Genomic DNA, 26,428 nt, shown 5'->3' with positions numbered 1-26,428 from the left:
TTTACAGTTTCTCACAAAACTAAATATACTCAAATATATGATTCAGCATTTGCACTCTTTAGTACTTACCCAAAGGTGGTGAAAACTTAGACCCCCACAAAAATCTGCACATGGATATTTATGACAGCTTTATTCATAATTGTAAAAACTTGTTAGCAATCAAGATGTCCTTTGGTGGTGAACAGATAAACTGTGGTACATCTAGGCACTGGAGTATTCTTTAGTGCTAAAAAAAAAATGAGTTTCAAGACATGAGAAATTTGGAAGAAGCTTAAGTGCATATTACTGAATGAAAGAAGCCAAAATCTACATACTATAGGATTCGAACTAAATGACATTCTGGAAAAGGCAAAACTATGAAGGCAAGAAAAAGAGAAATGGTTCCAAGAGTTGAGGTATTGGAAAGGAAAGGATGAATAGAGAACAGGATTTTCATGGAGGGTACCATAATGATGGATACTTCTCATTATATATTTGTCCAAACTCCTAGACTGTATAACACAAAGAGTGAACTGTAGTGTAAACTATGGACTTTGGGGGGGCGGGTATGACATGCCAATGTAGGTTTATCACCAAGTTTCAGTGAGGTCTCCTGAGTTCTGCTCTCTTAACAACTTTCAAATATGCAGTACTGTATTATTAATTATAGTCAACATGCTGTGCGTTATATCCTCGGGACTTATTTTATAAGTGGAAGTTTGCACCTTTTGAAGACCTTCAGTCAGCACTCTCCTATCCCCTACCTTTGGCAAATACCAATCTATTCTCTGTATCTATGAATTCAGTACCTTTTTTCATTTTTTAGATTCCAAATATAAGTGAGAACATAAAATACTTGTCTTTTTCTGTCTTATTTTGCTTAGTATAATACCCTCAAGGTCCATCGATGTTGTTGTCAATGGCAGAATTTCTTTCTTTTTTGGCTAAATGTTCCCATTGTATGTATTCACCTCATTTTTTTAATCCATTCATGCACTGAGGAACCCTTAGGTTGTTTACATTTTGGCTATTGTGAATAATGTTACAATGAACACAGGGGACCAGATATCTCTTCCAGATACTCATTTCAGCTTATTTTGTTTTCTTTGTTGTTTTTCAGTTTCATTGTTTCTATTCTTTATTATTTCCTTCCTTCTTAGTATAGGTTTATTGCTCTTCCTTTTTTAGTTTATTGAGGTGGGAGTGTAGGTAATTGAGAATTTTCTTCTTTTGTAATGTAAACATTTAATATTTTCTCTAGTACAGAATTTCCTCTCACCACTGTCTTAGCTACAACCTACTAATCTTGATATGTTGTGTTTTCATTTTCATTCATCTTCATGTATTTTAAAAATCTCCTTGAGGGTTGCTCAGTGGGTTAAGCTGCTGCCTTCAGCTCAGGTCATAATCCCAGGGTCACAGGATGGAGCCCCGCATCAGGCTCTCTGCTCAGCAGGGAGCCTGCTTCCCCTTCTCTCTGTGTCTGCCTCTCTGCTTACTTGTGATCTCTCTCTCTCTCTGTCAAATAAATAAAATCTTTTTAAAAATCTCCTTGAGACTTCCCCTTTGGCTCATGGATTACGTAGAACTGAGTTAATTTACAAGTGTCTTTCTGTTCCTGGTTTCCACTTTGATTCTTCCGTGTTCAGAGAACATAGCCTGTATAATTTCAGTCCTTAAGTCTGATAAGATATGTTCTATGACCCAGGTAATGTTCTATCTTGGTAAATACTCCATGGGTGCTAGAATAGAATGTGTATCTTGCTTTTTGGGGGCAGAGTGTTCTATAATTGTTGATTGGCTTCAGTGGTGGTGTTGAGTACACAAGAGAACGCAGAAAGGCCTTGGGGGGCTTGGGGTGAAAGACTGTGGTTGTTCCCTGGCTTACTCCCAGAGTAGTACCTCTGTTTGCCTTCTTTCCTCCCACAACTCTGACCTACACCGTCTTTACGTTACTCCAACATGGCGGCCCGCAGAACGAGTGGCTAATGGGCGCCGCCATATTGGCACCCAGTCGGCCATTTGGAGGGGGCCGATTTTAGCCGACAGCCATGTTGCGTCCCGGAAACCTCCCACCGAGTAGCTGCTAATGAGCGTGCGCACACCTAGGCGGCGGCGTAAGGAGTCCCGCAGGGACTGGGAGTGAGTGAGAAAAGAAGTCGGCGGGACCTAGTCACCACCTGAGGTATATGGCCACTGTCTTGAGAGACCGTGGGTGAGGGGTAGGTGAGTGCAGCGATAGGAACATGGGGAGCTGAGCCGTGAAAAGTCTCTGATGTCTGTGATTAGCATCAGGTCAGTGATGGGGGCGGGCACTGGACGGAATAATGGCAGTCGGTGGGGTCTCTGACGGTGCTTCGTCGGCGGAGGGTCGCGGTCTGTGGGGTCCCTGACGGCGGATCCGCGGGGGAGGGACCGGGTCTGTGGGGCCAGTATGGCTGGATAACTGTGGAGCCTGGATAATGAGGGATCTGAGGGGTGAGCGATGTTAGATATTAATTGATATCCTCTTTCTTTTAGGCTTTTGGCTTGTTCCTCTTTATGAGTATTCATGTTATATATTGCTAGAGATTTTAAAAATATGCCATGAGGTTGCCTATACGTTCTCATATACCGTATTTTTAAAAAATGTTTTATTTATTTATTTGACAGACAGAGATCACAAGTAGGCAGAGAGGCGGGCAGAGAGAGAGGAGGAAGCAGGCTCCCCACTGAGCAGAGAGCCCGATGCGGGACTCGATCCCAGGATCCTGAGATCATGACCTGAGCCGAAGGCAGCGGCTCAACCCACTGAGCCACCCAGGCGCCCCTCATTTACCGTATTTTTGATCCAGGCTAGTAGCTACTTTGCTACTTGTAATATATATTTTCTTTCTCTTTTTTATTGTCAGACGTCTCCAATTTTATTTTATGGACCATTTTAAGGTACTGGCTTTGTTTATAATCTATACTTTTGTTTTCTTTTTAAAAATTCACTCACTTGTTTTATTTATTTCTATTTTATTTTATTTTATTTTATTTATTTGACAGAGAGCGACACAGCGAGAGAGGGAACACAAGCAGGGGGAGTGAGAGAGGGAGAAGCAGGCTTCCTGCAGAGCAGGGAGCTGGATGTGGGGCTGGATTCCAGGACCCCGGGATCATGCCCTGAGTCGAAGGCAGACGCTTAAGGGCTAAGCCACCCAGGCGCCCCCAGTCACTTGTTTGAGAGAGAGAGAGAGAGAGAGAGAACGTGCCCACGTGACAGGTGGGAGGGGCAGAGGAAAAGGGAAAGACTGTCCAGCTGACCCATAGAGATGCTGGGATAGGGACGCTCCATCCCAGGAACCTGAGATTATGACCCTGGCAAAAATCAGGAGTTCCACGTTCAACTGACTGAGCCACTGAGGTGCCCCATCTCTGTTTTTTTTTTTTTTTTTTTTAAGATTTTATTTATTTATTTGACAGATCACAAGTAGGCAGAGAGGCAGGCAGAGGCGGGGGGTGGGGGCGGTGGTGCGGGAAGCAGGGTCCCTGCTGGATCCCAGGAGCCTGGGATCATGACCTGAGCCGAAGGCAGAGGCCTTAACGCACTGAGCCACCCAGGTGCCCCATCTCTGTTCTTTTTATGTTAATTTTATCTCTTTTTCTTTTTAAAAGATTCTTTCTTTTTTTCTTTTTAATGTGAATTGTCGTTCTTTCCCTTATTTTCTCAATTTTATACTGGATACCTATAGAGGTATAAAATTTTCCTTAAATACATTTTTATTTATTAAGTGTATTAATAAGTGTATATATTAATAAGTGTATGTATTAAGTGTACATATTTTTAAATATTCTTTTCTAAAGATTTGTTTATTTTGTTTATTTTAGAGAAAGTGTGAGCAGGGAGGGGACAGAGGAAGAGGGAGAGAGAGCTGAGCATGGGGCTCCATCCCACAGCCCTGAGATCATGACCAGAGCCAAAATTAAAAGTCAGAGGCTTAACTGACTGAGCCACCTAGAGGGTTGGAACTTGAAACTCACCCCCTGACTGGAGGTTGAGTCAGTCACTAATGGCCAGTTATTTAATTAATCATCTGTATGTAATGAAGCTTCCATAAAATTACAGAAGGATGGAGTTTGGAGATCTTTTGGATTGAACACATAAAGATGCTGGGAAAGTGGAGTGCCCCTTCCCATATACCTTGCCTTATGCATCTCTTCCATCTAGTTGTTCCTGAGGTATATTGTTCTGTAATAAATTTTTAGTCCAGTAAGTCAAATGTTATCTTGAGTTTTGTGAGCTGCTCTAGCAAATTAATGGAACCCAAGCTGGGGTTCCTGGGAACCTCTGATTGACAGTCGATTGATAAGGTACAGGTAACAACCTGGACTTAGGATTGGCATCGGAAGCTGGCGGGGGGACAGTCTTGTGGGACTGAGCCATCAGCCTGTGTGATCTGATGCTGACTCCAAGTTGATGATGTCAGAATTGAGTTAAATTGTAGGACACTCAGCTAGTGTTGCAGAATTGCTTAGTGTGGATCCCTTTCTCGCCCTGCTTCAAACACATGCACACACATTTGGTGACCAGAACTATTGAGAATAGAGGGAGAACACATAGAAGGAGTTTTTCCTTTACAGGGCATGGGATTGATTGGTGGAGAGCCAGGACCATTGGGGTAGGGCTGTTGAAAGGTGTGATCAGGGACTGCAGAATGAGTGATTTGGGGTCTATGGGCAGCAGGATATCGGAACCAGTGATTCTGAGGTGTGGATAGTGGCTCCGGGGGAGGTTAGTGTGTAGCGGCGGACAGTGGGAGTGAGGAACAGGGTGTGAAGTCAGGTGACCTCTGGTACAGTAATTGCATTCTACGTGGGTTATTGATACTGCAGTAATATTTAAGGAGCATTTATATGCCACACATTGGCCGAGTGCTTTTTGAGTATTATAAGTATGTTTATCTAAAAAGTATGAAGATGGGGAAACTAAGGCTGAAGTGAGTTCTCCAAATTGTCACAGCTAGATGATAGAAGAGCTGGGATTCAAAAATGCATTGATTTGGCTCCGTATTTCTTATTGTCCCCCTGTGCTACCTGTTCCACACTGTAGGAGGCTCTTGGGAGGACAGCTGCGTGGCTCTCACCATGTGGCACTCTCTCTGCAGAGAGTCTCCACAGAGCCGTGATGTCAGAGTACTTCGTGAGCCTTCAGAATCTCTTTCAGTTTCTAGCCCACCTTGGCCTAATATTGCTGGTAGTCTTCAGATGTTTGCCCATCCTTGGGCTCCTAGGAAGATTGGAGTTCTAAGATGCAGAGTGGCGAGGCCCAGTGTGAACATGACAGCCAAGGAGAATTTGCCCACAGGATCCAGCTCACATCGTGCCTCTTTGGCAATGTGACAGCTCCTGTGAAGGGGGAGGGGAGCGTCAGAAGCAGGATTGTTTTTAGAACTGGGCTAGCTAAAACAAAACATGATCCTTTTGCAGTGTGAACTATGTATGGGTGATGTCATATATTCCAAATCTATTTGCTGTAGTGGGAGAGATTTTTTTAGAAGTCGTCATTTATTTATTTATTTATTTATTGAGAAAGAGCGTGCACATGTGGGTATCAGGGGCAGCGGGAGAGGTAGGGGGAGGGAGAGAATCTTACCCAGGCACCATGCTCGGCATGGAGTCTGACATTGGGCTTGATCTCATGACCCTGACATCATGACCTCAGCCAAAATCAAGAGTGGAACGCTTAACAAACTGAGCCATGCAGGCACCCTGAAATTTTGAAGTTTTATTATAGAAAATTTTAAATGTACAGTAGAGAAAATAATATAATGAACCCCAAATGCCCGTATCACCCAGTTGCAATAATTATCAACTGTCTGCCGGTGTTGTTTCACCTGTTTCTTCCCACTTACTTTGTTTTGACCAGAATATTTTTTTGAAGAGTTTATTTATTTGAGAGAGAGAGAGAAAATTAGCAGTGGGGAGGGGCAGAGGGAGAGAGAGAAGCAGAATTCTTGCTGAGCAGGTGTCTCTCTGCGGGGCTCTATCCCAGGACCCCGAGATCATGACCTGAGCTGAAGGTAGACACTTAACCAACTCAGCCACCCAGGACCCCCTTGACCATAATATTTTAAGATCAATCTCGGATACCATGTCATTTCACCCACAAATACTTCAGCATACAGGTCCTGATGTGGACTTTTTTTCTCAAAGCCACTGAGCCATTAGCAAGCTAGCAGAGGCTCCCCAAGAGTCAGTAGCTCCTGCATCTGATACTCTGTAGTCAAGTTTTTCTGATTATCTAAAACATGACTTTGTTAACTTCTTACAATAAAAATTTTAGAAGGAGGAAAGCTAAGCAAGTAATATAATGAACCCCCGTATGCCCATTGGTCAGTGGGTGTCAGTGTGACAATTTTATAGTTACCAAGTCAAGCCCAGTCCTTTGTCATCTACACCTTCTCCCATATCTTTTCCCTTTTGCTGGATTATTTTGAAGCAAATACCAAACATTGCATCATTTTTTTTTCCATTTTATTTATTTTTTCAGCGTAACAGTATTCATTCTTTTTGCACAACACCCAGTGCTCCATGAAAAACGTGCCCTCCCCATTACCCACCACCTGTTCCCCCAACCTCCCACCCTTGACCCTTCAAAACCCTCAGGTTGCCCCAACCTCCCACCCCTGACCCTTCAAAACCCTCAGGTTGTTTTTCAGAGTCCATAGTCTCTTATGGTTCGCCTCCCCTCCCCAATGTCCATAGCCCGCTCCCCCTCTCCCAATCCCACCTCCCCCCAGGAACCCCCAGTTTGTTTTGTGAGATTAAGAGTCATTTATGGTTTGTCACATTGCATCATTTTACCCATAAATTTTTCAACGTATAAACCTGAAAATAAGGGCGCCTGGGTGGTTTAGTGGGTTAAAGCCTCTGCCTTCAGCTCAGGTCATGATCCCAGAGTCCTGGGATCGAGACCCGCATTGGGCTCTCTGCTCAGCGGGTAGCCTGCTTCCCCCTCTCTCTCTGCCTGCCTCTCTGCCTGCTTGTGATCTCTCTGTCAAATAAATAAAATCTTAAAAAAAAAAAAAAAAACCTGCTTCCCAACACAGCAGTGAGGAAAGGTATTTCTGAGATAATTGGGGTATTTTGAATATAAGCTGAATATTAAAATGATACAGAATTACTAGTAATTTTCTGAGGCATAATAATCTTCTAGGAGATTTATGTGAAGTATTTAGGCATAAAGGATGATGACATCTGCAACTTTCAAATGATTCAGCAAAAAATGTGTACATACACATATGAACCTACTTGTGGCTGTGTGTGTATAGAAAGATTGAGCAAATACGGCAGAATACTAACTGTTGAAACTAGGTGGAGGATATATATGTGTTTCTAGTACTAATTTTAGTATATGTGCTGCCGAAGCGAGCACATGTGTTTCTAGTACTAATCATTCAACTCTTCTTGCTGTTAGAAAACTGTGATTAAAAGTTTTGGAAAGGGGCGCCTAACTGGCTCAGTCAGTAGAGGATGAGACTCTTGATCTTGGGGTCCTGAGTTTGAGGCCCACATTGGGCATAGAAATTACTTTAAAAATTTTTAGGGTTGCCTGGGTGGCTCAGTCAGTTAACATCCAACTCATATCAGCTCAGGTCTTGATCTCAGGGTCGTGAGTTCAAGCCCTGCACTGGGTTCCATGCTGGGTGTGGAGCCAATGCAAAAGAAAAAAAAAGAAGAAGAAGAAAAAAGAGAAGGGGGTGAGGGGAAAGAAAGAAAGGTAGATTTTAAAAATAAAAATACTGGAAAATAAGTGACTCAGATCAGTTGTTTTACTTTTTTTTAAGATTTTTAAAATTTATTTCACAGACAGAGATCACAAGTAGGTGGAGAGGCCAGGCAGAGAGAAAGAAGGAAGCAAGGCTGAGCAGAGAGCCTGATGTAGGGCTCTATCCTACGACCCTGGGATCATGACCTGAGCTGAAGATAGAGGCTTTAACCCACTGAGCCACTCAGGGCCCCTCAGATCAGCTTTAAGGTATGTTATTAACTAGAACCAAATTCACTTACTACATTGTAACCAAGACAAAGTTTCCATTGAAGTTTCCCTTTAAAGAACTGTAAGTTAAGGAAAAATGTGAAAAACTTCAGGGTCTCTCTCTGGTCTTTGCTGTCAATGTTCTCACAGTTGGGATGGGCTAGTCACTGAAGCTCAGAGCAAACTCATTATGTTCTTTAAAAACAGTTACTTTGTTTTTTACTAGCAAATAAAAATATAAAAATTACCTGTAATTTTACCATCACCCAAATAATATATCTGTTAACATGGTAGTATATTCCATTCCAGAGAATTTTCTTTTTGTGCATGAGTGCATTTGTAGATGTGTGTATGCATGTATGTGTGCATATGGATGTTTACCCACGTTGTTCAGTGAAAGTGGAACCCTACTGTTTAGTACTGTTTTGATTTTTACTTGTCAGCTTAACATATTTTCTACTGTAATTTAATTTCATATAACTTTATGTTCTCAGGATGGCTATAAATTATTTAAGCAGTCTATAATTATTGGGTATCAAGATGTTCTAGCCTTTTTGGGGCGCCTGGGTGGCTCAGTGGGTTAAGCCGCTGCCTTCGGCTCAGGTCATGATCTCGGGGTCCTGGGATCGAGTCCCACATCGGGCTCTCTGCTCAGCAGGGAGCCTGCTTCCCTCTCTCTCTCTCTCTGCCTGCCTCTCTATCTACTTGTGATCTCTCTCTGTCAAATAAATAAAAAATAAATATCTTTAAAAAAAAAAAAAAAGATGTTCTAGCCTTTTTATTTTGTTATTAGTCATGCTGTGGTAAAACTGCATTTAAATTTTTGTGCAATACAGGATGATTTTTTATGATACAGTTCTAGAAATAAGTTTTTGGCTCAGCTGCATGGATGTTAAATGATGTATGTGTCCATGTGTGGGACCCTGGCACAGTTCCTTCTCTCATCTGTCCCTCTGTCCATCTCATTTTCCAGATCTCTGCCTCTTTCCCAGAAAAGCCAGAAATGACCAAGTCCCTGGTGAGTTCTTATTTGTTTATGTATTTGTTGCTTTATTTTCTAGTGGATTTTAGGAAGCATTTAATAATCCATATAGTAAAATGGACAAGCACAAATAAATAAAAACTAAGATTGGGTGGGGAGAAGAGGTGACTTATTAACTCTAGGTCAAGCTTGCAGTATAGATATATAAAACTTGTGTGGTTTTATACAGCTAGGAACTTTGAACTGTGAGGTTATCTCTGATCTTCCTGAAAGACCTAACAATAATGGAAATGAGATACCGATTTATATTGTTGATAAGTAATTTATTTCACTTGTACTAAAGATACCGTGGTTCCTGATGTTTGAGAAAAATTTTAATGGCTCTTCAGATGGTTGGAGACAGAACAGTGTCTTCGACAACAGTGTTAGTGGAGGTGCGCTGATAGGTTTTCTATTGTTATAAAGCAGTGCTTCTCACACTCGCACGTCACTTCAGATTCTGATTTAATAGTGTTGGGATTCCCACAGGATGTCATTGCTGCTTGTCCAAGGACTACCTGCTGAAGCAGAGTTTTGAGGTTTTATGATGAAAAGGTATTTTGTCAGATGGTTTTTCTGCATCAGTTGGTATGGTAGTGGGATTTTACTTCTTAAGCCTGTTGCTATGGTAAATTACAATCAATTGATTTTCTTCTTTTCTTTTTTTTTTAAAGAATAAAATTGATTGTCTTCTCATGCAGCAGGAGGCCCTGCTGTGCCCTCAGATGTCCCCTTCCCCCCTACAATTGATTGATTTTCACATTTTGAGCCAGTTTTGCAACCTTTGAATAAATCCCATTTGATTATGGCATATACTTCTTTCTATATATTTGTATTTGTTGATCCTTTGTTAAGGATTTTTGTATCATATTCATGAAGGATGATGATCTATTTATTTTATTACCGCTGTGTATGGATAAAAGTTCCAACTCCTCATCTGGCTTTTTCTCACCCCACACCTTTGGAGCATGAAAGGGGCATAGCTGTTTAGCTAGTCCGGAGTGTGAGTCTAGGCTACTCACTGGGTCTTTGCTGATGGGTTTGGGGTCAGGCTCAAAGGGTTTGTTTGTTTTTTTAATTCGTTGTGTCTGCCTTGAGTATGTTTTGCCTACAAGTTTTCTGCCTTTCTGCGCCTTTGCTGCTCTTTTAGCTAGAGAGAGCAGACTTTTCTTTGAGCTTTCTTTGTGTGCTCTTGTTGGTGATACTGGGTTGTAGGCTTTTCTAGCACCTGTAAGGACTGTATGAAGCAGTCTTTTTTTTTTTTTTTAAGATTATTTATTTATTTATTTGACAGAGAGAGAGAGATCACAAGTAGGCAGAGAGGCAGGCAGAGGGAGAAGGAGAAGCAGGCTCCCCACCAAGCAGAGAGCCCGATGCGGGGCTCGATCCCAGGACCCCGGGATCATGACCTGAGCTGAAGGCAGAGGCCCAACTCACTGAGCCACCCAGGTGCCCCTGTATGAAGCAGTCTTTAGGAACTCATGTTGTGTAGTTTTTGGTTTCTGAGGTTCCTAGCCAGTTCGATTTCTTTTCTTTAGCCTTACAGAGTCTCCTCATATTTGTTCTATGGATGATGCTATGGTTTCTAGATGTACTTAGTGGGATGAGAAGGGACAAGTGCATCTATTCCCATCTTTCCAGGAATGGAAGTCAGTTCACTAATTTTTTTTTTTTTTAAAGGAGGACCTGTTTTATATTAAGCATATTCTTTTTTTCTTTTTTGGGGGGGCATTTTACTGTGAATTTACTGTGTGGAAAGTGCTAATTGTGTCACTCTAAGACTTGAAAGTTGCCAAATTTATGAAGCATATTCTTATGTACTTTTTCAATTATATTTATGTCTTTGTTCTTTGCATTTTAACTTTTATTTATTTTATTTATTTATTTTTAAGGTTTTATTTATTTATTTGACAGAGAGAGAGAGCACAAGTAGGCAGAGCAGAGCAGCAGACAGAGGGAGAGGGAAAGGCAAGCTCCCCACCGAGCAGGCAGCCCGACACAGGGCTCGATCCCAGGACCCCGGGATCATTACCCAAGCCAAAGGTGGGCACGTATCTGACTGAGCCACCCAGGTGCCCCTGCATTTTAACTTTTAAAAGTAAATATTTCATTTGGAATATCAGGAAAGTGTTACTTGTGTTTACTCAGTCACATAATTCTTTGAGGCTTCATAGAACTTTGCTGGGATCTCAGATTCCAGTCTTCAAATGTAATCACTGTGAACTTAATTGAATTGCTTGTTTTAATACTTTCATATGTCTGGGGCGCCTGGGTGGCTCAGTGGGTTAAAGCCTCTTTCTTCAGCTCAGGTCATGATCCCAGCGTCCTGGGATCAAGCCCAGCATCGGCTCTCTGCTTAGCAGGAAGCCTGCTTCCTCCTCTCTCTCTGCCTGCCTCTCTGCCTACTTGTGATCTCTGTCAAATAAGTAAATAAAATCTTAAAAAAAAAAACCTTTCATATGTCTAAGTAGCATGTTTATATTCGTACCTCTTGGCTTTCAACTTTAGGCAGTGTCTACTGACTTAATACAATAGAAAATGAGGATTTAACTCTCTTTGAAACACTTAGGCCCTCAACACTCATATGCACATTTCTTGTGTCTCCTTATGATAGGAATTATGATAGGAATATTATAGTTTTGGGTAGATCAAGAGCCTGTATTTAATGTGAGGATTATTTTAATTATATTCACAGCTGAACCATTTACTTTACCTTTTGTGCACTACTTTTTGTTTTACCTGTAATCAGTAATTGGTTTTTATTTTATTTTATTTTTTTTAAGATTTTGTTTGTTTATTTGACACACAGAGAGAGAAATCACAAGTAGGTAGAGAAGCAGGCAAGGGGGGGGGGAAGCAGGCTCTCCACAGAGCAGAGAGCCTGATGCAGGACTCGATCCCAGGACCTGAGATCCTGACCTGAGCTGAAGGCAGAGGCTTAACCCACTGAGCCACCCAGACGCTCCTATGCTCTTGTTTTTTAGAGCCTGTTATGCAGTGGCTCTTTATAAAAGGTGGCTAGGAAGTGAAGTTTTTGAGACCTTGCATATCTGGAAATGTCTGTTTTACTCTAGGTAACTTCATAGATTGGTTGGGTGTATATTCTAGATTGTAAATCATTTTTTTTCTTCTTAGATTATAAATCATTTTACTCACAATTCTGAAGCCATTGTTTTTACTTTTCCATCTCATTTTTCTCTTACTGAATTTGGTAATAAGAATAATTGCCCCCAAAGATGTCCACATGAATCCCTGGAAAGTGTGAATATGTTAGCTTACATGTCAGAAGGGACTTTGCAGGTGCAGCTAAATTAAGGATCTTGAGGTAGATCCTTATATTGGGTTATCTGGGTGGGCCTAGTGTAATCACATGGGTCCTTACATGTGGAAGAGGGAAGCAGTAGTGAGGGAAAGATTTGAAGATGCCACTCTCCTGGCTCTGAAGATAGAGGAAGGGACCAGGAGCTTCTAGAATTTGTGTAGGTCAAGGAAATGAATTCTCCCCTTGAGCCTCCAGGAGGAATGTAGCCCTGCTAAGATCTTGATTTTAGCCCACTAAGATCCATATTGAAATTCTGGCTTCAGAATCATAAGATAACAAATTTGTGTTGTTTTAACTTTGTGATAATTTGTTACAGCAACAATAGGAAACCATTTGAGATTTTGGGACCTTGTGGGGTGCTGCTATAGTAAATACCTAAAAGTATGGAAGTAGATTTGGAATTCAGTAGTGGGTAGAAACTGTAAGAATTTTGAAGAACACAATAGTAAGAGCCTAGATTTCCTTGAATAGACTGGTAGTAGAATGTGGTGGTTAACCACTGCGCTAGAGGACTCAGAAAGGGGTGAGGAGCGCAGTAGGGAAAACCTGTGTTGTTTTAGAGAACACCTAAATTGTTATAAACAAAGTCTTGATAGAAACGGTTGTTAAAGGTACTGTGGTGATGACTACAGGAAATGAGGAGCATGTTACTGGAAACCGGAGGAAAGTGTACCCTGTTGTGCAGTGGCAGAAAGCCTAGATGAAGTTTGTCCTGTAGTTAATGTGGAAAACAGATTTGTCAATGATGAACTTGGGTTTTTCTCTGAGAAGATTTCTAAGCAAAGGGTTGAAGATGTAGCAAGTTTCTTCTTCCTGATTATAGGGAAATGTGACAGTGGAGATGTATTGAGGGGACAACTGTTAAGCAAAAAACCGGACTTGATGACTTGGGGAATTTTCAGGCTATCAGGATTCCACAAGATGCCAAAATTAGTTTTACACTCAAGAAACCTCTTGAGAGAAAGCCAAGGGTGTGGGTAAGTGTTTTGTGTATTTTTCTAGGTTTTTAGGTAATTAACAGGAGAAATAGGGTGGAGTGCACGTGCTCTATTTTTTTAAGAACCAGAAGTCTCAGTCTTGCCTTTTATTTTTTTTAATCTTATTTTTTTATTGAAGTATTGTTGACACACTATATTAATTGGTTTCAGCTGTGTAACACAGTGATTCGATGAGTCTATACATTATGCTCTGCTTACCACAAATGTAGCTACCATCTGTCGCCTTACAACATTGTCACGATACCATTGGCTCTGTTCCCTATGCTGTACCTTTCACCCTGACAACTCACTCATTCCATAACCGGAAGTCTGTACCTCCCACCCCGCTTCACCCACTCTACCCCTACCCCCTGGCAACATCAGTTTGTTCTCTGTATTTATGGGTTCGTTTCTACTTTGTTTGATTGCACATGTAAGTGAAAACATGCTATTTGTCTTTCTCTGATTAGTTTCACTTCGGACAGTACCATGTAGGTCCATCCATGTTGTCATAAATGGCAAGATCTTATTCTTTTTTATGTTTGAGTGATACTCAGTGATTCCACAATATATATATATACATACCACATCTTTATTTAACAATTTTTAAAAGATTTATTCATTTATTTTCTAGAGAGAAAGAGCATGTGCAAGCAGGGAGTGGGGCAAAAGTAGAGGGAGAGAGAGAATCCCAAGCAGACTCCCTGCTGAGCCTGTAGTACAACATGGAGCTCGATCTCATGACCCCGAGATCATAAGCCAGGCTGAAACCAAGATTTGGAAGCTCAGCATGTTTATTCATTCACTTATTGATGTGAACAGTGGGGTTGCTTCTATAACTTGGCTATTGTAAATAATGCTGCAATAAACATAGGGTTACATATATCTTTCTGAATTAGTGTTTTTGTTTTCTTTGGATAAATACTCAGTAGTGGGTACTGGATTCTACTTTTTTTTTTTTTTTTAAGATTTTTTATTTATTTATTTGACAGAGAGAGAGATCACAAGTAGGCAGAGAGACAGGTAGAGAGTGGGAGGGAAGCAGGCTCCCTGCTGAGCAGAGAGCCCGATGTGGGGCTCGATCCCAGGACCCTGAGATCATGACCTGAGCCGAAGGCAGCAGCTTAAACCACTGAGCCACCCAGGCGCCCCTGGATTCTACTTTTTTTTTGTTTTGTTTTGGGAGATGCTCTCTGGTTAAGTTTTTAGTCTTTTGCCCGTATACCTCTAGAATTTGGCAAGTGTGTATTTGAGTCCTGGTTTCTCTGTCACCCAGCTATAGCCTTCTCCTGATTCAAAGCTGAATTCTGCCTTTGCCAACACTTAGAATTGGTAAATACTTCCAGTGTAAAAGTAGCTGCATACATCAGCTTAAATCTCCAATGTTCTCTCCAGAGACTAAACCCCTAACAGCTTTCCTGTATATGGCATTTGTAGTTATTCTTGGAAGAAACACTGGACTGCCACAAGCTATTGTATCCCATCTGGAAATAGCAGTGAGTCCTTTTTACACCATATATTTCATCCATTTAAAGTATCCATTCATTGGTTTTTTTGTATATTCAGAGAGTTGTATAACCAATATCAGTTTTAGAACATTTTCTCTAACCCTTCCTCTCCAAACTTATAATATACCTTTTTGCTGTTACCTCCCGTCCTTCCATTCCTCCTAGCCCTAGGTAATCACTAATCTTTCTGTAACAGTAAGTTCTCCTGTTCTGAACATTTTGTATTAAAGGAATCATTCAATATCTGGCCTTTTGTGACTCTCTTGTTTTACTTAGCATAATGTTTCCAAGATTCATCCACATTGAAGCACGTGTCAGTACTTTATTCCTTTTTATGGCCGAATAACATTCTGTTGTATGGATATAGCACATTTTTAAACCATCTTTAGTTCACAGGCATTGGGGTTGTTTCTGTTTTTGAATATTAGGAATAATGCTACTATAAACATTCTTGTGCAAATTTTATGTGGACAGATGTTTTCATTTTCTTTGGGGTATATACCTAGAAGTGGACCCCTTGGGTTATATTGTAACTCTGTGTTTAACTTTTTGAGGCATTGCCATTGTTTAACAAAGTGGCTGTACCATTTTACATTTTCACCATCACCACATGAGGATTCCAGTTTTTCCACTTCCTCACTAATGTTTATTATTATCTCTCTTTTTTATTGAAGCCATCCTTGTGGGTTATTTCCCTGATGACAAATAATGTTGAGCATCTTTTTTATTACAGTCATCTCCGTGAATTTGAATGGGTATTTTCGATATGACCTTTTGACTAAAGATACTGAGGATCTTTTCATGTGCTTTTGGCCATTTGTTTATCTTTGAAGAAATGTATATTCAGATCCTTACCCATTTTAATTGGATTATTATTTTTTATTGAGTTGTAAGAGTTCTTTATGTAGTCCAAGTCCCTTATTGGACATATAATTTGCAAAAATTGTATCCCAGTTTTTGGGTTGTCTTTTCACCTTTTTTTTTTTTTTTTAAGATTTTATTTATTTGACAGAGATCACAAGTAGGCAGAGAGAAAGGGAAGCAGGCTCCCTGCTGAGCAGAGAATCTGACATGGGGCTCGATCCCAGGACCCTGGGACCATGACCCGAGCCGAAGGCAGCGGCTTAACCCACTGAGCCACCCAGGCGCCCAACCTTTTTTTTTTTTTTTAAAGATTTATTTGTCAGTGGGGCGCCTGGGTGGCTAAGTGGGTTAAAGCCTCTGTCTTCGGCTCAGGTCATGGTCTCAGGGTCCTGGGATCGAGCCCCGCATCGGGCTCTCTGCTCAGCGGGGAGCCTGCTTCTCTTCCTCTCTCTTTCTGCCTGCCTCTCTGCCTACTTGTGATCTCTGTCAAATAAATAAAATCTTAAAAAAAAAAAAGATTTATTTGTCAGAGAGTGAGAGCATGCGCAAGCGGGGGAGCAGGGAGCAGAGGGAGAAGCAGGCGCCCCACTGAGCAAGGAGCCCAAGGACCCTGGGATCATGACCTGAGTAAAAGGCAGACGCTGAACCAACTGAGCCACCCAAACTTCCCATCTTTTCACTTTTTTGATGATATCATTTTAAGCACAATTAATTAAGTCCAATTTATCTGTTTTTTTTTTCTTTAGTTGCTTGTGCTTTTGATTTTATGTCTAAGGAATCGTTGCCAAATCCAGTGTCACAAAGATTTACCTTTAATTAAGTGTAAAGTTGGCTAGATGTGAGAACATTAGGGCCTTTGATCCACTTCGAGCTAATGTTTTTATATGGTATGAAGTAGGGGTCCAACTTCATCCTTTTACCTGTGGATATCCACTTGTCCCAGCATTATTTGTTAAAAAACTTTTTTTCCATTTAAAAATTTTTTGACTCCTCTGTTGAATATCAATTGACTATAAATATGAGGGTCTGTTTCTGGATTCTCAGTTACGTACCATTGACCTCTAGTCTCTATGCTAGTACCACACTGTTTTGGCGGGGGGGGGGGGGGGCTTTTTTTTTTTTTTTTAAGATTTTATTTATTTATTTATTTATTTATTTGACAGACAGAGATCACAAGCAGGCAGAGAGAGAGGAAGGGAAGCAGGCCTCCGGCTGAGCAGAGAGCCCGATGCTGAGCTCGATCCCAGGACTCTGGGATCACAACCCGAGCTGAAGGCAGAGGCCTTAACCCACTGAGCCACCCAGGTGCCCTGGAAAAAGCCTTTTTAAAATAATCTTTTTTTTTTTTTTTTTAAGATTTTTATTTATTTATTTGACAGAGAGAGCGATCACAAGTAGGCAGAGAGAAGGGGAAGCAGGCCCCCTGCTGAGCACAGAGCCAGATGTGGGGCCCAATCCAGGACCCTGAGATCATGACCTGAGCCGAAGGCAGAGGCTTAACCCACTGAGCCACCCAGGCACCCCTTTAAAGTAATCTTTTTTCAAAAGAAATAATGGACTTATTAATAGTGGACTGATAAGTGCAAAATGAATGACAGAATATAGTTTATTTTTTACGTTAAGTGTTAATGACATGGCATAGAAAACAATGCACAAACCTTATGCTTACAGTTTTATGAATTTTCACAGCTTATTTCTTTGAAACTAGTACACCAATAAAAACAAGACCAAAACTACCCAGAATATCATCAGTAGCACAGAAAGAATGGCGTGATGCTTTTAATAATATTTATTTTTTCCTTCAAGATAATAACAGGATATTGGTGTTTAGTGAAAACCTTATATGTTGTAGCATATTAAACATTAGTAAAAGTAACTTCCCAAATATCTTGTTTCCATTCTTCAGTTCTCATCGTTCATATTGAATAGGAATGTGTTTTTCAGGGATCAGTGTCATTCAAGGATGTAACCGTAGACTTCAGCAGGGAGGAGTGGCAGCAACTGGACCTTGCTCAGAAAAGCCTGTACAGGGATGTAATGCTGGAAAATTATTTCAACTTGATCTCAGTGGGTAAGCATAGCTCCACTGGCGATAAGGCTATACCTGTTTGAATACATTTTCATTCTCAGTGGATTTTTGAAATATGTGGGATTTCTGAGGTATGTGGGAGTTCTAAAAACTGCAGGACATCTAAAGTGTGTAATAGTTTTCTTCTTATTTTGTTCTATGTTATTAATTATACCTTTAGGGTATTATGAATATACTTCTCTTCTGTATGAACTTTTCTGAAAAGTAAATGGAATGCTTCACTGAATGGCCTCGCAAACCCAGTCTTCTATTCTTTCCTGTTAATAGGGTGTCAAGTTCCCAAACAAGAAGTCATCTTTAGCCTGGAGCAGGAAGAGCCACGTATGCTGGATGGTGAAATCTCAAGCCACAGCTGTCTCGGTGAGTAGAGAACAAGAACGTGGGAGACAGCATGAGTGAACTGGAGTTGTCCCGGCAGAGGCTGGCAGCTGTGAAATGCTGTTACCATGACATTTCTGTCATACTCCGCGTTTTTGGAGCTGCATGGATGAAGTTGGTATCGTCCCCTTGGACATCTGAAAGCCGTCCCCACTTAAGGCCTCTTCCTGTAGCAGTACCTCTGTCTTGGCTTGACTTTCTAGGAGGGAATGTGCTCTGATTACTGGTACTTTGGGTCTAGAATCCTGCTTTATGGTTTTTCTCCCTTTCTTTTAGCATTTTTATTCTTTTTACCTCCAACATAACATTAAATCCTTTTCTTACACATTCAGAAACTCATTGATTTAGCTTTTTAAAAGATTTTATTTATTAATTTTGACAGAGAGAGATCACAAGTAGGCAGAGAGGCAGACAGAGAGAGTGAGAGGGAAGCAGGCTCCCTTCAGGGCAGAGAGCCCGACGTGGGACTCGATCCCAGGACCCTGAGATCATGACCTGAGCCGAAGGCAGTGGCTTAAACCACTGAGCCACCCAGGCGCCCTGATTTAGCTTTTTAAAAAAATTACTGTGGGACACATTCTTGAGGAGTTCTTTTCATTTTCTCTCTTTCCTCTTAGTGCTTCTGAATTGTCATTTAGACATGGTCTTCTTTTATTATCTCCCGTGTCTCTTCCAACCATCAACTTTGAGTGTACCACGACTACATTTGGGATATAGCTTTTTGCTGTATATGACAGTAGTAGTTATGTTTCCTGACATTTTCTTTTACTTGGCTAGTGAAACACAACACTGACTTGATCCTTCTAACTCATTTACTTATTTTGACATTTTCCAAAAAGTTTTTGTATTTTGTTTACAGGAAATTGAGTTAATTATATTCTTTAATTGTTAGTTAATATCATTATCAGTGTGTTTACCTTCCTGCCCCACTTTTATTTTTTAAGTTCTCCCTTTTAGTTCTCACTCCTCATACTTGTTTTTATCCCTAGAGGTAACTGCTCTAATGTAGTTGATACGTTTACTATCTATCCTTGAATTTGTAGGGTATTTGTAAAATTTAAATTGTTGATATTTTTAATTTGTAGAAATGATACTGTGCTATATGTCCTACTCAGTTTCTAATTTTTTTTCTATTAGCACTAAATTGGTTCATGTTGCAGTGTGTTTTTCTTTTTTCTTTTTTTTTTTTAAGATTTTTTTTATTTATTTGACAGACAGAGATCACAAGTAGGCAGATGCAGGCAGAGAGAGAGAGAGAGGAGGAAGCAGGCTCCCTACTAAGCAGAGAGCCTGATGCGGGGCTCAATCCCAGGACCCTGGGATCATGAGCTGAAGGCAGAGGCTTTAACCCACCGAGCCACCCAGTGCCCCCCTGTGACTCATCTTTTCAAATAATTCTTTCTGCCCTTTCTAGTAACTTTTGTCTTCTAGAAAATACCCTTTACATGCCCTCCTCCTATTACTTTCCTGTGTTACTGCTCAAAACCCTGTCTATATTTTCTCATGCCTTTAGGTTATTCTAACCCTATTTGGATGTGCTAATCCCTACCCATGCCTTTTTTTTTTTTAACTAGTATATCTTAGGTGCTAGTAATAGATTTCATTGCTTAAAACACCATGTTCACCGCGTCATAGCTATATGGAGCCAAACTAAAGGTACTGCCTATTATATAACACATGACAAATTGTTCTCTCAGTGGGTTTGTAAACTAAAGAAAGAACATGCCTCATATTTGCAGGTTGCATTGTCTCTGTTTAGTGTCCGTAATTATGTTTATTTACTTTGTTTTAATGTTTTTTTAGTGATCCCCCTACATCTGACCATTTAATTATTTTGCGATCTGGGCCGATTCAGATACTTACTCTTTGTGCTTAGGCTTCACTTACCTCTTGAGTGGACCTGACCATTACATGAATAAGCACACATGACTTTTTCCTTTTCTGATTCAACAGTCCACAGAAACTCAGACAAAACTACATTAAATTATGTGATAACTGAGTCTTTTTTTGAAAAAATTTTTAATGTTTCTGTAGAGAGTATTTAGCAAAATTAAATTCTTGAAATTATGCAACAGGCAGAGGAGGTTACTTTTCTGCCTCAGAGTGATTAAAAAAATTTTTTTTTCTGCTAGGAGCAACTCAGAGGGCCAATAATTGTAATTGGAAAGGGAAGAGAACTGCATGAAATGTTTAAAATGTCAGCCTTTGTGCAATAAGCGTTGGTTACGGTACACATCTGTGCCAATTAAATATGACTATGAGTGGCTCAGAATATCTGTTTTTTGTTATTACTTTAAGAAAAGAGAGACCCCTAGATGATCTTTGAAAGAATAATGAATTTTGAAAGGAACAGAAGATCAGAAATAAAAAGCTGAATGGAGAAAAGAATATAGTTGACCCATGGACGATGTGGGGGTCAGGGTCGCCAACTCCTCATGCAGTCATGAATCCATGTATAACTTAGACTGTCCCAGAACCTAACTACCAATAGCCTGCTGTTAACCGGAAGCCTTATTGAGAACATAAACAGTCGTTTCACATGTATTTTTATGTTAGATATATTACATTCAGTATTCTTATGACAAAGTAAGCTAGAGAAAAGAAAATGTCATTAAGAAAATCATAAGGAAAATAAATTTACAGTACCATACTATGTTTATTGAAAAAAATCCACATCTAAGTGGCCCCATGCAGTGCAAACTTGTGTTGTTCAATGATCAACTGTATATGTTTGGATTTAGTAATAAAAAAGATTTTAGTGACTAGTGGAAAGATAGCTTACATATATACATTTTATTGGCCTGAAATTATGACCCTATATTTTACTGAATGAGCATTTGAGTCCGCACAGGAACAGATTTTTACACTGAACGTTGTTGGTGGTGATGTAAATGTTGTCAGGTGTTTCAGTGGTTTGTAAGCCAAAGAAACTGAAAGATTAAGATCCAGTATTAGATGCTCTCAGGAATAATAAAAGCTGTTAATGTGTGTGAGCAAAATTGTAACATAGCACCTAAAGAATATGTCTGGGAGCATGACAAGGCCCTGGAGGCAGAATGAAATGGATATGAGGTTAGACTATGTCTATATTCAAGAACTCTAGTCGAATAAGTTAATAGTATCTATTTTTTTGGTAAATATTTACTGAGAATCTACTATGTCTTATATACTCTTTCAGAATTTAGACTGTTAATTATCTTATTCTAGACAAGAATGGTGTATTGGAGAAAGCAAGCTCCTGTCACTAATAGACCCAAGAAATAGTGACTCAGAGAACATAAATATTGACCCAGCATCATGTGACAGTTCCCAAGTCATTGCACAGCCATCCCCTAGAGCTGAGGTTAGCAAACATTTCCTGTAAAGGCCCAGAAGTCATTATTTTAGGCTTTGTGAGCCATGTGATTGCTGTCATTACTACTCAATTTCACTGTTTTAGCCCCAAAGCAGCTAGAGGCACTACATCAATGAATGAGTGTCTCTCTGTTCCAATCAAAACTTCATGCGCACAGAAATTTGAATTTCATTTGTTTTTCATGTGTCATGTAATTATTCTTTTGATTTTTTTTTTTGACCACTCAAAAACATAAAATCCATTTCTAGCTTTTTGGTGGAGGCCTGGATTGAGTCTGAGAGCCATAGTTTTCCATCCTGTGCCTAAGGCATTACCAGCCACAGAGCCGGGTGCCACCAGTCTGGAATATAGCCAGTGGGAAGAGAAGAGGGCTGTGGAGACATGCCTATATCCTTAGGATATGGGCTTTGTCACACAAAATAATTTTTACTCCCACTTGACTGGTAAGAACTGAATTACTTGGCTTTATGTCACCATAAATGAGGCTGTTGTTCAGGGACAGCCATGAACTTGGCTACAAGCTTCTTACTGCTGAAGGGAGAGGAGAGGTTCTGATGGAAGGCTTTTAGGCCTTGCTTCAGACAGCTGCTCCTTTCTCCTGTTATATGCCTCCTGTTGAGTACATATATCTTCTGCACCCCAAACCAGAATAAAGAATTGAATCATAGGTGTTTATTGCCGTTTGGCTAAGTCAGAATGGATGAAGCTATAGTAGTTTTACTCTAGGGGCACCTGGGTGGCTCAGTTCGTTAAGTGTCTGACTTTTTTTTTTTTTTTTTAAGATTTTATTTATTTATTTGACAGATAGAGATCACAAGGAGGCAGAGAGGCAGGCAGAGGGGGTGGGGGAAGCAGACTCCCTGCTGAGCAGAGAGCCCGATGTGGGGCTTGATCCCAGGACCCTGGGATCATGACCTGAGCTGAAGGCAGAGGCTTTAACCCACTGAGCCACCCAGGCGCCCCAGTGTCTGACTCTTGATTTTAGCTCAGGTCATGATCTGGGGTCATGAGATCGAGTCCCGCTTTAGGCTCTGCACTCAGCATGGAGTCTGTTGACCCTCTCCCTCCCCTTCTGTTCCTCCCCTCACCCCTGCTCACATGCTTGCTTTCTTTCTCTCCCTGTCTGACATAAATAAATCTTTACAAAAAAATAGTTTTACTCTACATAAATACATGGTTATTGAGGACAGAGTGATAAACAGGGAAAGAGAAGGTAGAGAGATTAGTGGATGAAGGTTTCACAAGAATAATAAGGACAACAAGGACACAGACCCAGATGCTTCTTTTAAGCTACGCAATTTGTCACTTTGCTCCTCTGGCAGCTTACTGTGTCCTTCTGCTGCATACATGGAGCTGATGTGGCTTCACTTTGAATTTCCTCCAGTTACTGAACATTTGGTTTGAGCAAACACCTGACTCTTCTGTGGCTCAGTTTCCTCATCTGTAAAGTAGAGACAATACTGATACCAAGGGCAGTGGGTTGTGATGCCTAAGTTAGTTACCGAACTTCGGACAATGCCTGGCACATCTTCATGGTACTGCTTATTACTTAGTAAATACAAGACAAGTATTTGTTTTATTGCTATACATTATATATAAATCCATTACTACTCATATGTATTTTTACATATATTTGTTAGATTTATATAATACTTTCTCTCACACTTCTCTGTAATCACCCTAAATCAACTCTATGTATTGTCCCTTCTATGTTCTCTTAACTGTTCTTTGTGTGTTTTGTTTTTTCCTTCTTTTTTAGGTGGGGATATTGGTTTTGAGACTTCACAGCAGGGAATATCTGAAGAAGTTTCAGTCCAGTTTGAGAGAATTAATCTCTTCACAAGAGATGACCCATATTCCGTTTTGGAAAAATTGTGGCAAGATGGTAAACAGACAGGGAGATGTGAGGAAAACCAGAACACAAATGTAACACAAATGCCCTTTATCAACAAGGGAACACTATTTAATGAGAGAGACTGTGAGTATAAGGATATTGGGAAAATTGGTCATGTAAATACTGCAAGAAAAAGACTCCAGAACCATGAATCATTTGGAAGGAGTTTGAAGCCTATTATAAGTTTATGTGATTATAGAAACAATGCAACAGAAAATCTTGATAAGATTATTGGATATGGCAGTATTTTCACTCATATAAATTCTCATACAGAAATGAATGCTTGTGAATATAACCAGTGTAAGAAACTTTTGAGTCATAAGCAAGCTCTCATTCAACATCAAAGAATTCATACTGAAGAGAAGCTCAGTTTATTTTCTGATTATGTAAAAATTTTCATCCAGAAGCCACACCTCTTTGCACATCAGAGTATTAATACTGAAGAGAAACAGCATGAATGCAGCAAATGTGAGACAGTCTTCACTCAGAAGCTCCAACTTGCGGTACCTCAGAAAGCTTCTATAGGAGGGAAACCCTGCACGTGCACTGAGTATGAGAAGGACTTGTCCCTTAAGTCAAATCATGAGAAAACTCACACTGAGGAGAATCACTGTAAATGCAGTGAATATGGAAAAGCCTTTATCCAGAAGTCAGATCCGCTCAGATGTCAGGGAATTCATATAGGAGAAAAACCCTATGAATATTGTGAATGTGGGAAAAATGTCTCTCAGAATTCAAACCTCAATGTACATAAAAAAATTCATACTGGAGAGAAACACTTTGAATGTACTGAATGTGGAAAAGCCTTCACGAGGAAATCAACTCTAAGTATGCATCAGAAAATTCATACAGGAGAAAAACCCTATGTTTGTACCGAATGTGGGAAAGCCTTTATCCGGAAGTCACATTTTATTACCCATGAGAGAATTCATACTGGAGAGAAACCTTATGAATGTAGTGACTGTGGAAAGTCCTTTATAAAGAAGTCACAACTCCATGTACATCAACGGATTCACACAGGAGAGAATCCCTTTATATGTACAGAATGTGGGAAGGTCTTCACTCACAAGACAAATCTCATTATACACCAGAAAATTCATACTGGAGAGAGACCTTATATATGTACTGAATGTGCAAAGGCCTTTACTGACAGGTCAAATCTAATTAAACACCAAAAAATTCATACTGGAGAGAAACCCTATAAATGCAGTGATTGTGGAAAGTCATTCACTTGGAAGTCACGGCTCAGGATACATCAGAAATGCCATACCGGAGAGAAACATTATGAATGCAGTGAGTGTGGGAAAGCCTTCATCCAGAAGTCAACACTAAGTATGCATCAGAGAATTCATAGAGGAGAAAAACCCTATGTTTGCACTGAATGTGGGAAGGCCTTCTTCCACAAATCACATGTTATTACCCATGAGAGAATTCACACTGGAGAGAAACCTTATGAATGCAGTGATTGTGGGAAATCCTTCACGAAGAAGTCACAGCTCCATGTCCATCAGCAAATTCACACAGGACAGAAACCCTACAGATGTGCTGAGTGTGGAAAGGCCTTCGCTGACAGATCAAATCTCTTTACACACCAGAAAATTCATACTGGGGAGAAACCCTATAAATGTGGTGACTGTGGAAAAGCCTTCACTCGGAAGTCAGGCCTCCACATACATCAGCAGTCTCATACTGGAGAGAGACACTATGAGTGTAATGAATGTGGGAAAGCCTTTGCAAGAAAATCAACACTAATTATGCATCAGAGAATTCATACAGGAGAGAAACCCTATATTTGTACAGAATGTGGGAAGTCCTTCATCCAGAAATCACATTTAAATCGGCATAGGAGAATTCATACTGGAGAGAAACCCTATGAATGCAGTGACTGTGGGAAGGCCTTCATTAAGAAATCACAACTCCATGAACATCATCGAATTCACACAGGGGAGAAACCATTTATATGTGCTGAGTGTGGAAGAGCCTTCACCATCAGATCAAATCTTATTAAGCACCAGAAAATTCATGCTAAACAGAAACCCTATAAGGGCAGTGACTTTAGGAAGGCCTTAAACTGTAGGCCACAGCTTAGTGCACATCAGAAATCAGATTCTGGGGAAGTAGAGTGCCCAGGGCCACAGTCATGATGTGGGGATACAAAGTAGTGAGAGGCTACAGCTTGACTAAGAAGCAGGAGGTAAAGCCGCCTTACCTCTGGTCAAAAGTGTGAATGTCTGGATCACAGAGCTGATGTCCTGTTTCACGTATGGGGGAGACATTTTGAAGAAATGTTTTAACAATGTGTGATGGTCATGCTTAATTCCTAGACAGATATTGGGATTGTCAAGCCCCTGCAAATAATAGTAAATATGCAAGGAGAGGACTTGGCAGTCTTTCTTGTTTCATGTTATGGATAAGCAGCTTTATAAATTCAGGGCTGTATTCGATATTAACCAAAGGAATTTCTTAATGTGTAGAGTACTAAGAAAATTTCTCATTGTCTAAGGATGCTGAAATGAAAGCAAAAGTGTAGACCATTCAGAGCTGTAATGAAGAGAATCCAGAAGTTTTTGTGAATATTGACATTACAAAGAAAGGATTCTTTTTCCTTTCAGGAAGTCAGTTATTTATTGTTTACAGTATCAGTATGTGGAAATTTGGATAAACATTTTTCCATTTGACTTTGAGATTAGCAAATCAGAACCACAGGCTTACTCGAATATTCACAGGCCTCTTTAGTTAACCAGGGGTTAACTAATGTACCTAACCAGGTACATTACCTACCTACATTACATAACCTAACCAGGGGTTAACTAAATAAACCCTTATTTATTAATTCCCTGCCATGACCCAGGTAACTCACACCTAGGAGGTATAAAGTTTTCCCATCTTGTATCCATTCCCAAAGTGACCAGTGAGGTAAGCAGCAGCCCTACAGACTACTTACCATCATCTTAGAACTGGCCCTGAGACCACAGGACTTAGTCTGCACTTTGAACTCTTAACATCATCCACAGAAATTTTATTTTTTACTGATTTCTG

At 40.3% G+C, this 26,428-nt stretch overlaps 1 protein-coding gene across 9 annotated transcripts; it reads left to right on the top strand.

Moving 5' to 3' along the window:
• Positions 1-1,980: 1,980 nt before the first annotated feature.
• On the top strand, positions 1,981-26,135 carry ZNF484 (zinc finger protein 484). 9 transcript variants are annotated; one of them, XM_046023414.1, is made up of 6 exons: positions 1,981-2,164; positions 7,813-7,981; positions 8,955-8,999; positions 17,618-17,744; positions 18,030-18,122; positions 23,255-26,135. In XM_046023414.1, exons 3-6 carry the CDS (start codon positions 8,985-8,987, stop codon positions 25,531-25,533), a joined length of 2,514 nt encoding a protein of 837 aa, XP_045879370.1. In that variant the 5' UTR covers positions 1,981-2,164; positions 7,813-7,981; positions 8,955-8,984; the 3' UTR covers positions 25,534-26,135. The 9 variants fall into 9 exon arrangements, with proteins under 9 accessions (XP_045879370.1, XP_045879366.1, XP_045879365.1 ...); XM_046023410.1 differs by having other exon boundaries at positions 17,603-17,744; XM_046023409.1 differs by lacking the exon at positions 7,813-7,981 and adding an exon at positions 2,871-2,904.
• Positions 26,136-26,428: the final 293 nt, after the last annotated feature.

This window comes from Meles meles, chromosome 11 (assembly GCF_922984935.1).
Source record: "Meles meles chromosome 11, mMelMel3.1 paternal haplotype, whole genome shotgun sequence".
NCBI lineage: Eukaryota > Metazoa > Chordata > Mammalia > Carnivora > Mustelidae > Meles > Meles meles.
Note: the sequence above shows the minus strand (reverse complement) of the source record. Positions and strands in the feature narration are given on the sequence as shown.

What these genes read in the sequence shown, in the direction of transcription:
- ZNF484 (XM_046023408.1), top strand. An exon ending in TTTCAACTTGATCTCAGTGG is followed by an intron (nt 17,745 to 18,029) that starts GTAAGCATAGCT and finishes TCCTGTTAATAG; the next exon opens with GGTGTCAAGTTCCCAAACAA. An exon ending in CTCAAGCCACAGCTGTCTCG is followed by an intron (nt 18,123 to 23,254) that starts GTGAGTAGAGAA and finishes CTTCTTTTTTAG; the next exon opens with GTGGGGATATTGGTTTTGAG.